The following is a 12100-nucleotide window of genomic DNA, read 5'->3' as shown; positions in this document are numbered from 1 at the left end:
AGCCCGGCAGACTAATCTGCAAACATCAACTCCATCAACTAATCAAGATATTACAACACAGCCAACCAATCCGCTTATAGCAACAAAGCCAGAACTCCACACACCCCCACCAATATTTATAGAAAGACGGCAGCTCCAATCACGCTTTGCTTGCACAAGCATGAAGCCGAAGGCACCAGGCTGAAGGTGGCGAGTGGGACCTCGTCGAAACATCGCCAAGATACTCTCAATCTTACACAGGAAAAGACCTGAATACGCCAAGACCTGCATATATACACACACACACATATATATACACACACACACACAATTATTTGCAAATCACCTCTTATAATTCTATGAACTTAAATACAATAAAATAAGTAGAAAATATATACAATAGACAGAAGCACAGTTTAAACTATCGAACATTATAATTATTAATATGATACTAAATATATTATAATGTCTGATGGTTATAACACTATTTAAAATTGTTGCTACCAATGGACTCATTTTGTTATCTGAACACTGCTGTGAAGACTAATTTCACTATTTTATATAAAAGTGTCAGAATAAAGACACATCTGATTTTAAGGGGCAATCTGTTCCAGAGAGGGGAATATAACCAAGAATGTCATTCTTTGGGGTCCTAACCACAATCTTTCTGGGTGGATGCTCAGAGTCATCCTTCCCTGCTAAATTGTTTGGGCAGGCAAATTCTACATGAAAAAGATAGTCCTAATGTGTTACAATAACCAAACCATCCTATAGAATTTTGAGTTCTTAAATCTAGATTCCTCTTATTCTTTGTCTCTTCTAGCTACTGCATTAACAATCACTCACCGCACTCTGCTGGGCTAGCTTGGTCAGGTTTACTTCTTTGCCCAGTGAAAAATTCTGTGTTAGCATGCTAAGAATGGCTTTCCTCTGTTCTTCAGTTGGTGCTTCAATTTTCACCTCATGAAGGAATGCTGTTTGCACATCTGAAGGGACATCTGCAAGTTTACTTGTTGTGCCTACTACCAGCACAGGATAACTATTAAGAAACATACAGATGTGCCATAAACATTTCATAGTTGCAATATAGAAGCTAGGAAAGAAATACCATGAACTACTATACTTTATACCGTAATTTACATGATTTGCAACATCTTTTCTGTAGTTATAAAAGACCACTATTTTAATCCAAATCAAATTAAAATCAAATCAGCTTAGATTCAAATGAGAAAACAGGGATCAGATTAGGAATGCAGAATTCAGAAAATCTTTAGACTGCATTTTATAAGAATGTATACATTTATCTCCAATGTTCTTTATAAAAACAATTTCAAGATAGAGAAGAAAAAATAGAAATCATGTAAATATATGCTCAATTCAATCCAACACTGTCCTATTAATTTTTTTTGTTATTTTGTAATATATCTAGCTCAGAATTACTTCTGACATTTTACTGGTTTCTTACATAGGGGAGTTACAGTGGGATGTATCATCTTCATATAAACAATTCACATTAAAAAATATGTTTTGTTCTTAAATTTCAATCAATTTTCAGTAAAGGAAATTATCCAGAATTTTTAAAAAAATATTTTTAAAGGTACTAGGTCCCAAACACCACCATTTGCTTGCTTGAAATTTGCTATTTTTCCAAAATGGACTATTGATTCTGAAGTTATTCAATTTTATCTCACTGGAAAAAAATCCAGACAAAGATACAGTAGAGAGATTTGGATTCAATTTGGCCTTAGGTTGATCAAGGAGCCTTTGAATCAGTTTGGAATCATTTTCCAATTTACTGAAAGAAGGTTAATCTTGCAATCTTTGTATATGCTTGGTTGAATATAAAATTGAGTTTGTAATTCTGTTTAGCATGTTTTAGGGTTTATTAGAGAAAAAAGGGTGGCAATTCCAATTGCCCACAATACACACAGTTTTCTGCTAGGATTTCTGAAATATGAAAACAATCATATATCTTCCATATAGTGGATTTGTGTGCATTCCTATTCACTATTTGCAAAAATAAATTATACTAATGCCACTTATATTTGTTTTATTCTTATTTTATCACATTATTACAATTATTTTTAAAAGATTAGAATATTAAAAAGTAAAGCTATTATCTAAATTAAAGGGCTGCTCTATAGTAAAAATCTCTGTTTTCAGCAATACATTCAGACTTATATACTACTTCATAGTGCTTTAGAGCCCTCTCTAAGCAGTTTAGAGAGTCAGCATATTGCCCTCCAACAATCTGGCTCTTCATTTTACTGAGCTCGGAAGGCTGGAAGGCTGAATTAACCTTGAGCCATTGAGATATAGTTCAATTCATGGTAGAACCATAATGATGGGAATTTTCCAGAGATGAAATAGTACATACCTAGTATTTATCTCTCTTTCCAAAAGAAGGTGCCTTAGTGCAAGAATGACACTGGAGTCTTCCCCAAATCCATCACGATCTCTTCCCAGCAGCTCTACATCTTTCATCAGCAAAACACAAGGACTATAAAGCTCAGCCTCTGAGAAGGCATTATGTAGTTTTACTTCTGTAGATTCTGTTGTATCACCACACAAAACAACACAATTCACCTAGCATGGTCAGATGGCAGAGATGAAGAAGATGCCATGTAAAAATAAAGATAAAACTGTAATAGTGGATCAGTTTCAATCAGTGCAAAAACGTATAGAAAATAAGATAATTCTACCAATTAAAATTAATAATATATATCATTTATAAAATTAATGGGCATTAAAAATGTCCCATTCTTTTTTCAGCTGTTTTCATCACCTCTATCATTTTCCTTCCAGAAAAGAAGCCCATTTAGCAAGAGGCAAAAGACAAGTTTAATTGGCACTTAACTGAAAGGTTTTGTTAGAGCAGAGATCAGAAATGTTTGGTCCACTAGATGTTGCCCAATTATAACTTCTAGGAGTCTCATTCAGAATGGTCAATGGTGAAAGTTATTAAAAACTATAGTCCTTGTAGTATTTGAAAGATATCCAGCAAGAGCAAGCTGAAGAAAGAGTGTTCAGCTCAGAGAGACACTGTAGAGAAACCACTGTTCTTTCAGTGCTCAAGGACTGAAAATGACATTTCTTTTTGAAAGCACAAAAATGTTCTTTCAGCACCTTATTCTGAATAAATTTAACATTCTAAAACTACCTTGAAGAAATGAAGATTGAGACGGCTACAGGCAGCTCTAACAGCTGTAATTTTCCCCACACCACTGGGTCCTGAAAGAAGAATACTTCCAGATCCATTTAGCAGGGTTTCTCTGAAACACAGAAAATATTTTTTTTAAAAAAAACATGGCATAATTTTAATTCAAGAAGGAAGAAGAGGGAGACTGCAAGAACATACAAATGGAGGAGCTCTAAGAGTTAGTGAAATGTTCATTCATCTTAAAGGAAAGAATCTGGAATACACCTGCTCTTTTCTCACTGTTACATACAAGCAAGCAATAGCTGAGGTTTCATATTTTCACAGCATTTCTTATATACTAAATGCTTCATTAGGGTTATGATTTTAAAAATGGTGCACATACGTATTTTGCATAAATGTCAGTCAAAGAATCTTATGCTTCATAGAGAGTAAAATTAAGTTTTCAGACTCCTCAAATAGCACAACAGGAAACAACAAAAAACTATAATCACAAAGCTATTACTATCTTTATTGGTTGATCATGTGCCATCAAGCCATTATCAACTCTTACCAGCTGCATAGATTTTCTCCAGAAGAAAACTCGCCCCGCAAGTCTTCCAATAATACATCTATCACCAGTCTAATTTTTGCTACTAGTTGTTATCTTCCTCTCTGTTCACCTTTCTGAGCATTATGGAATTCTCCAGAAAAGATTACAGAGAATCCATCATCATTATACAAATCAGTCCAAAGGCACAAATGACCATGCTCAAATTATATAAAGAACATTAATTATTCTTCTCAATAATATTCTCTAATATCAAAATTGAAAAGTATCACTATTCTTTCTAGCCTGCTTCTTCAAAGTCCAACTTTCACTTCTATACAGGGAAAACCACTGCCTAGACAGTTGTGATTGTTGCAGGTAGACATCTTCCAGCACCTGAATATTTTTTCTAGGGTTCTCATGGTCGCTCTAGAGTGTATTTACAGTTTTATATAATTGACACAAAGCTCAATGAAGCATATGTTGACTGTTCTTTGTATCTTTTGGATTTCTCTGTTATCCATGCTGCATCAGCAATAATGTCCTTGGCTTCTTCTAAAACCAACTTGAACACCTGACATCTCCCTTCCATGTAAGATTCCAATCTGCAATGGATAATTCTTAGCATGATATGTGACTGAGTCACTTACTGACAGCAGTTACAGCAGTCCTGATTGTCATTATTATAAATGAAGACTGCGCAGGTTGTTAAGCAAGGACTTCATGTGACCATGACTTCTAACTTTCTGTCAGCTTCTCCACTGACTTTACTTGTGGTGAGCCAGCAGGGAATTTTGGAAATTGTGATCATGTAACTCTAGGTCGCTGCAATGCCATAATTGCAATCCAAGTGCCCGGATCACAATCACATGACTGTGGGAAAGGTGCAATGGCTAGAACTCCAAGGAATAGTAATAAGTCTCCCTTGTTCAGCACTCTCATAAGTTTGAATGCTTGCTGAAGAGTAGTCGTAGCCCAAGGGCCACCTGTAAGCTCTGCTACCTCCACTGCAGTAATATGATCAGTTTGATTTCTGGTGACTTCCATGCATATAAACATTGTTTTGATTGTTTGAAAACTGTGTTAGCAATGCAGCAGTCAATGAATTGGCATAAATAGATGTTCTCCTAGGTTTCCTAGGCCATAGAGTTCAAACTCTGTTTTAAAAACAAGCAATTTATAAAATACCCACACTGATTCCAAAATAATCTTCAAATGGCTGATTTACAGAAGTGCCATATTTGATGTACATTAGAAACTTGAAAAAAACATCCCGTGGTTTTTGAAGTAGCTGACGTACTCTATTGTTAAATAAAAGATAGATGTTTACCCACTACTTTGAAAGCAGGTAGATGACAGTCTCTCAAATATTTGGAAGAGTTGATATAAATGCTAAATAAACATAGAGCTAAAATATAATCCTTCTCATACCTTTCACTGATGTTATTAGATTGATTAGCTGCCCTTTGCTGCTATACCACCTCTAACATGTGTTGGTTTGTGTAATTTGCAGATGTAACAGTTAAGTGCCTATCTATATGTTGGAGTTTGTCCCAAAACTAAAATCTTGAAATGGTCTCAAAGGCTGCCTTAAAGTTTACAAAAGAAACACAATATGAAATAGCACTTAGACTAATGTACCATTTCACAATGCTTTACAGCTCTCTTTAACATGTTTACAGAGTCAGTATATTGCCCCCAACAATCTAGGTCTTTGTTGTTGTCAGTAATGTCTTTGTTATTGTCAGTAAAATGATCATCCACCTCCAGCATCTTTCTATATGGCTGCTATCCAATTAATAGCTTGCTTTAGCTGGGCACCTTGAATGACCATTACATCTTGACTGATCCTGCTGAGATTATATACTGTCATACATTTCTAATATTCTTCATTCCCTTCTACTACCGCAATGAGGCAGTACAAAGGGGGGAGGGGGGATGGTACACTACTATATGGTAGAACTCAAATCCACAGATGACTTACCTATTGTGTAAATGAGGGCCAAGGATGTCACAGAGCTGTTTCACTGTACTGCAAAGCCCAGCAGGAGACAAACTACTCCAAAAATTACAGCCATTATGAGATGGAAAAGATGGAATAGCGCTGTTTGTAGAACCTACCTACAAGGTAAGACAATAACACCTGTTTTCTCAACCAGATTCATAAAAGCAGAGAAACTATTTCTGTGAATACCTTTGATGCTAACAGCCCTACCAAATTTTAACAAAAGGGAAAAAGAAATGGTCTATAGTTTTGTAAAAAGCTAAAAAGGGTATATGTGTGCGTGAAACTTTGGAAGTAAAAAGAAACCTCAATGATAAGCATTACATTTTTCTCATGTTTTTATATCTACTATCATTTTATGCTCCCAAAAAGGGACATTTTTGTCTAAGTTCATATTTCTTGTAGGTATATAAGAAAGTATACAAGAAGCTGCATGTCAGTAGTGGCAATTCTAAAACAGTTGTGGAAAGGAAGAGCTGAAGTGAGTTTCTTATCTAATACTGCCCAATCTTGTTCCCTTACAGAGCAAAATTCAGACCCCACTGTAAGGACTGAACAATTTTCAAATAAATGTTAAAATTAAGCTACGAGCACCACAGACATTTACAAACAAGACATCCAAAAGCTTTTATTTTATGTATTCTTACTAACTTACCAGGAATAAAGAAGTATTCTGAGTATCAGCTAAATACCCTATACTTTGCTGTATATTCTCTGCTGGTAATATTCTTTTCACCCTGAAGCACAGCTCTGGCCATCTAAGGAAAGAACAAATGAGTTATAATTTGGGACCACATATTTGAATTTTACATTAAAACATTTAATTATTCCAGTTATCCCTCTTGTTGATTATAAAATCAGCAACAAGTATAACTGGAATTAAATTTTGTGACAGCGCAAGTTTTTAACAGCTTTGCAATTGTTATCACATTTCACTTATGTCCGCCATTATCATTTTACAGCTTGGAATATCTAATTTCTAAAATCACTGTAGCATACCAAAGTCCAGAACAAGTTTCAACATTCTAAGTCAGTTCTTCCAAAACGCTATTTCAAAGAAATCCAAACTAATAGTGTAGACATTAAGAGTAGATAGCCCGTTTAGCTTTTGACAATAACATACCTGATAAACTTTGTTGCATTTTCTTCTAAGAATTCAGGATGTCCAACAGTTGGGAGACAAAGAATATCATTCTCTTGTACAAGCCTACAAAAAATATCTATAATGAAGAATTATATTGAATTATATTATATAATTATATTATTCCCAGTGAATCTAAGACAATCCCTTCATTTAAAAGCTATATGATCACGTAACTCTTCTTTTCAGGTAAATACCCAAGGAATATGAATGAATGAATGAATGAATGAATGAATGAATGAATGAATGAATGAAGATAGATAGATAGATAGATAGATAGATAGATAGATAGATAGATAGATAAGATATATATGATACAGCAATGGACTAAAGGAAATGATTGAAATATTATGTTGAAGAAACAATATATAGTATAATAACATCAGTGAATACGTACTTCTCAAATGTGGAATTATCCTTCTTTATTAGATTAATATTTGCTGTAGAAAAGTATAATCAATAAGAGAAATATTTTCCGCAGAATGAAATATTTCTGCCTTTAAATCACTTAATAATATCATTTTGTTAACAATGTACAAAGGAAAAATAGAGAAAAAAGCAAATAGCAGTTTACATCCAATTTATAATATAGGTTTCTGGAAAGAACATTAAACGTGCTTTGAAATTAGCATTATTGGCTGCAAATTGAGTAATTTCTATGAGATAATAATTTAGAACATGTACCTGCAGTCACACAAAACAGAACAAAAACCAAATGGTTGTCTTAGATAACTCTGAAAAAAAATTAACTGACATGTACATGTATGTAAGGCCATACCCTGTTCAGTATGCTTATTAAGTAAAAAAAAATAAAAAAGATTATCTCATAAAATGGATCAAAAGTCAACTTGTTATCTTTATTAATAGGCTAACCTGGGAGTTTGAAAGTGCTGATAAAGAATTTGATCATAGATTCCTCTGGTGTTGTATGTTGGTGAAGTCACAATTTCTATGTGTAGTTCCTTGGCAATGGGTGGCACAGATAGCAAAGATCGACTTCCTTTTATCTCTTGCACGCCAGCAGCTTCCCCATATCTCTATAAAAGACAATTAGCCATATTCTAATGATGCTATATGTGCTTAAGAGATAGGAGATTAAATTAATAGTATAACTTAATAGCAACCTGCAAAATATAAATTCTTTTCACATTTAATCCTTATAATGATTGTAGCTGTCTACTGTATTTCGTTTTTCTAAGCCCTGGCAATTTATGACTCCCTCCTTGCAAAATAAAGTGCTTGGAACTAAATGGCCCCTTTCATCTCTTTATTTCTAAGTTAATTATTCCAATAACCTATGATAACACCCAATGGAATTAATTCCAGTCTATAAAATATGCTTTTAATTCTTCAGCTTTCAAAATATCACCAGAAATAAAATTCGTCCTGCTGAAAGCAAAATACATGTAGTCCTCGACTTATGATAATTGAGTCCAAAATTTCTTTTGCTAAGCAAGACAATTGTTAAGTGTATTTTGCCCCATTTTATGACCTAGCTACAGTTGTTAATTGAATCACTGCAATCGTTAAGTTAATAACACAATTAAGTGAATCTGGTTTCCCCATTGATTTTGCTTGAGGTCCCAAAAGATGATCACTTGACCCACTTCAATCGTCATAAAATATGAATCAGTTGCCAAGCATCTGAATTTTGATCATATAGGGATACTGCAATGATCATAAGTGTGAAAAATGGTCATAAGTCACTTTCTTCAGTGCTGCTGTAACTTCAGTCACTAAATGAACTGCTGTAAGTCGAGGTCTACCTATATCATATCCAAAGCTATGATCATTCAGCAGAACAGAATTTTCTGCAATAACAACAGAGATTCCTATGTCCTCTCCTCCCTTTATACCAGTTCACTGTTCAATAGATCTCTGCCATCTCACTATTCATATGTATTCAAAGTAGGAGGAAAACCCAGACTTCTTACCAATTCAACTTAAAAATAACCCCTGATCATCAAAATATAGATCTGCTTTGGAATATTTATGACAATAATTTGTGACTTACCAATAATAGGGACATTTTTCCCAAAGCTTTATAAATCTGTTCAGCTTGTAAATAAAGCAGCAGGAATCCATCATCTGCCAACCTCCTATTTACTATCTGAGACTGGTGCCCTTTCTCCTGCAGCCATTCCATTAACTTTCTGGCATGAACTCTGGCTTCCCCAGAAGAATCTGTCCACACAATGCCTGATTAGTACTTTCCAAAGCACTTGTTAAATGTTACATGGGCTTTTGTATTTGTTTTTTAAAGCAGCTTTACTGATGATTTGTATATTGGGAAGTGGGTTGCCAGAAAGAATCTAACCTAAGAAAATGACTTTGGGCAGGAGTTCCTAAACCTTTTGCTATCACACCTCCTTTAAAAGTACGCATCTTCCCTAAAAATCCAAATACCAAAATGAACACAATCGGACTATGAAAACAATACAATGAAACTTTAGGAAAGGTGGATTTATACAGGGCGGGGCATAACCTTTTCCTAGGGGGTCACAGCAACACCTGTAATAACAACACAAATAATTCATACACCATTCGAAAGCCCATCAAAAACTGAGTTTATTGACACGATTTAATAGTCAGTATGACCACCATTAGCCCTTCGAACAGCATTCAAACGAGGTGGATAAGAACACAACAAATCTTCAAACAGTTCCGTTCGATTTTCCAGATTTTTCAACAGTTTCCAAATTCATTCTCAAAGTTTCAACCGAATATCGATTTTGACCTTGCTCCTGAATCATCAGAGCTTCCACTTCATCCTTAATTATGGCCCCAATGTTCTCTGCCGGATTGAGATCTGGCGAATTTCCCGGCCAGACGTCATTGCCCCAAAATTCGACATTGTTTTCCTTTAACAATTGCTGAGTCGCATTTGCACGCATGCAAGGAGCTTTGTCATGAAGAAAGACAGCCTCACCAACCACCAAGACATTGTCTGGATCACTGAGAAATGGAATGACATTCTCCAATAAAATTTTCTCACGGAAATAACTGCCATCCCAGGATTCCCCTTTATCCTTCAAAACCCAATGCAGTTTCTTGGCTGTGAAAATGACGAAAATCCCGATGCAAGTCGGATTGCGAACGATTTGTCGATATCGTTCATGTTTGGCGATGTCGTCGACGTCTTTAGCCCAAATTCGATCGTTCTGGAAATTCGGTTTTCGAATGGCATAAACGAAGAATTCGTCAGATGGCGCCAAATGAAGAAAATCTTCCTCGGTCCATTCAGACAACCAATCGCACAACCAAAGCCGAACTTGAACGTGTGTTTGAGTTTTCAATGGTTTGCAAATGACGTGGAATGGCTTCAAACCTTCTCGTTCTCGATATCGGCCGATTGTCCTTTGATCAACTCGTTTTCCACGAATTTGAAGGATTTCTTGGGCCACTTTTCGGTTTCCTTTTCGTTGTTTGCGACTGCCAGTTGCAATGATGGCTTTGCTTTCTTGGGACAGTTGCAGAGGACGCCCTTCTCCAAATTTTGTGAAACATTCTTGGGCTGTTTTGTTCCAATTATCAGTAACCCAATCCGGATGACGTTTCAATTTGTTTGCAATCCATTTTCGATTGATAAACGTCGCTCCAGCATCGCGAGCCTCTCGAAAGGCAATGCATTTTATTCTGTCAATGATCCTTTGTTCTTCCGAATCGAATTTTCCAGCCATTCTTAAAGCAAATTTAACATTTAATAGCTCATTCAATTCAGTTTTTTATGGGCTTTAGAATGAGGTGTCGCGGAAGTTGTAAACTGCTGTCGATCTTGCTGTGACCCCCTAGGAAAAGGTTATGCCCCGCCCTGTACTAACAATGAAACTAAAAAGTTATTTGAGTCTGGCCTGGGCTCAGTCTTGGCCATCCCAAGGCAGATACTGTATACCTCAACAGTTGGGAAATCCTGGATTACAAACACATCTATCCATGTTTTGGAACTTGAGAAAAAGCTGTCATGTTAGGCATTTCCCAAATTTTTGAGGAGCTCAAAAGATTTACCATCAGTGTCTCAAGCTGGGATCTACTGATCTAAATCCAGTGACCTTTATGCTATTCTAAGCCCATAGGTAACTACATAATACTAGATAGATCAATTACCTAACTTGTTCTGAGTAATTAATGTTGAAATCTCCAACTCCACTCTACTAACAGGTATTCGCAATTCTATTGCACAGCAACGCCCACCTGGATGGTCAGGAGGTTCCCTTCCAAAGGATCGCAGGAGAGATTGAAAGCCAGACTGGCAGGAATCAATGCACTCTCGTTCAGAAAGGCGTCCGCGCTTGTGGCTTGGGGGTGCCCGTCATCCTTCTCTCCATACGGGAAATACCACTGGGGCCTGAGAACCTGCACAGAGGCCAAACAGGAGGCCGTGCACCCCGGCAAGTCTCCTTCGCGCCTCCGCACTACCACCCATTCTCCTTGGAAGAGGCCCAGGCTGTGCAAGCAGCCAGGGGTCACCCAAAGAGACTGATCTGCCGCGGGGTCTCCTCCCCACAGCGCAGGGTGGCCCCGCCGCGCCTCGACCAGCCGCTCCCCGCGGCGCGCCCACGCGGAAACCAAAGGCGTCTGCAGGTCCCTCCGGTCCCGACTCTCGACTCCGCTTCGCCATTCCGCCACAGCCAAGCGAGTGCCAAAGCCTAGCAGTCCCTGAAGAGCCGGTCGACTCTCCAATACGCGCAGTCCCGAGCCGGGCAGGATCTCCCCGCGCCGTACGAGGATGCTGGAGCTCGAGCCAGCCCACGATCGAGAAGCCCGCCCTGCGGTTCCTGCCGCAGATGAGCCCAGCAACACCCAGCCGAGCAACGGCGGCCTCCGCACGGGCCAAACCCTCACGGCCCTGCCCGCCACAAGTCCCAGCCGCCTCAGGAAGGCCCGGCTCAGCCAGAGTTCCGGCGCTGCCGAGGCTTCTGCCTCCAGCAGTGCCGCACACAAGAGTATCGGCTGCAACTTCGTCCCTGCCGGCCGTACAGCCAACACCAGAAAGCCGCTCGGGCAGGCCGTTGTCCACGCTGCCTTAGCCGGAGCCACCAGTAACCCCGTGGCCGGTGGCAGGTCCTGGGGAACGGGCTCGTCAAGGTTCCGAAGCACCGCCGCCGCCCCCGCCATGGAAAGGCAGCCGTAGGACTAACGTCTAGAGAAGAAACGAAGGGAATTTCATTCCGCCATAGAGAAAGGCGCAAAGCCCGCACCGTTCCAAGCACTTCCGGTCTAAAGCCAACCGGTTTTTCTACCCGAGCGCCCAACCGAAAAAGTTAATCGGCGTGGGAACGGAAAGATGCC

At 38.2% G+C, this 12100-nt stretch overlaps 1 protein-coding gene across 2 annotated transcripts in view; it reads right to left on the bottom strand.

The window, feature by feature from the left end:
• PEX6 (peroxisomal biogenesis factor 6) overlaps positions 1–12100 on the bottom strand; it is a 21725-nt gene extending 9625 nt beyond the window's left edge. For both annotated transcript variants that reach the window (XM_032215983.1, XM_032215984.1), the window contains exons 1-8: positions 11003–12100; positions 7685–7848; positions 6794–6877; positions 6326–6428; positions 5650–5786; positions 3140–3251; positions 2357–2565; positions 826–1018 (exon numbers count right to left, since the gene is read on the bottom strand). In XM_032215983.1, the coding sequence (XP_032071874.1) occupies positions 826–1018; positions 2357–2565; positions 3140–3251; positions 5650–5786; positions 6326–6428; positions 6794–6877; positions 7685–7848; positions 11003–11926 (1926 nt within the window). In that variant the 5' untranslated portion in view covers positions 11927–12100. The remainder of the gene's footprint in view (positions 1–825; positions 1019–2356; positions 2566–3139; positions 3252–5649; positions 5787–6325; positions 6429–6793; positions 6878–7684; positions 7849–11002) is intronic.

This window comes from Thamnophis elegans, chromosome 4, assembly GCF_009769535.1.
Source record: "Thamnophis elegans isolate rThaEle1 chromosome 4, rThaEle1.pri, whole genome shotgun sequence".
Taxonomy (NCBI): domain Eukaryota; kingdom Metazoa; phylum Chordata; class Lepidosauria; order Squamata; family Colubridae; genus Thamnophis; species Thamnophis elegans.
Note: the sequence above shows the minus strand (reverse complement) of the source record. Positions and strands in the feature narration are given on the sequence as shown.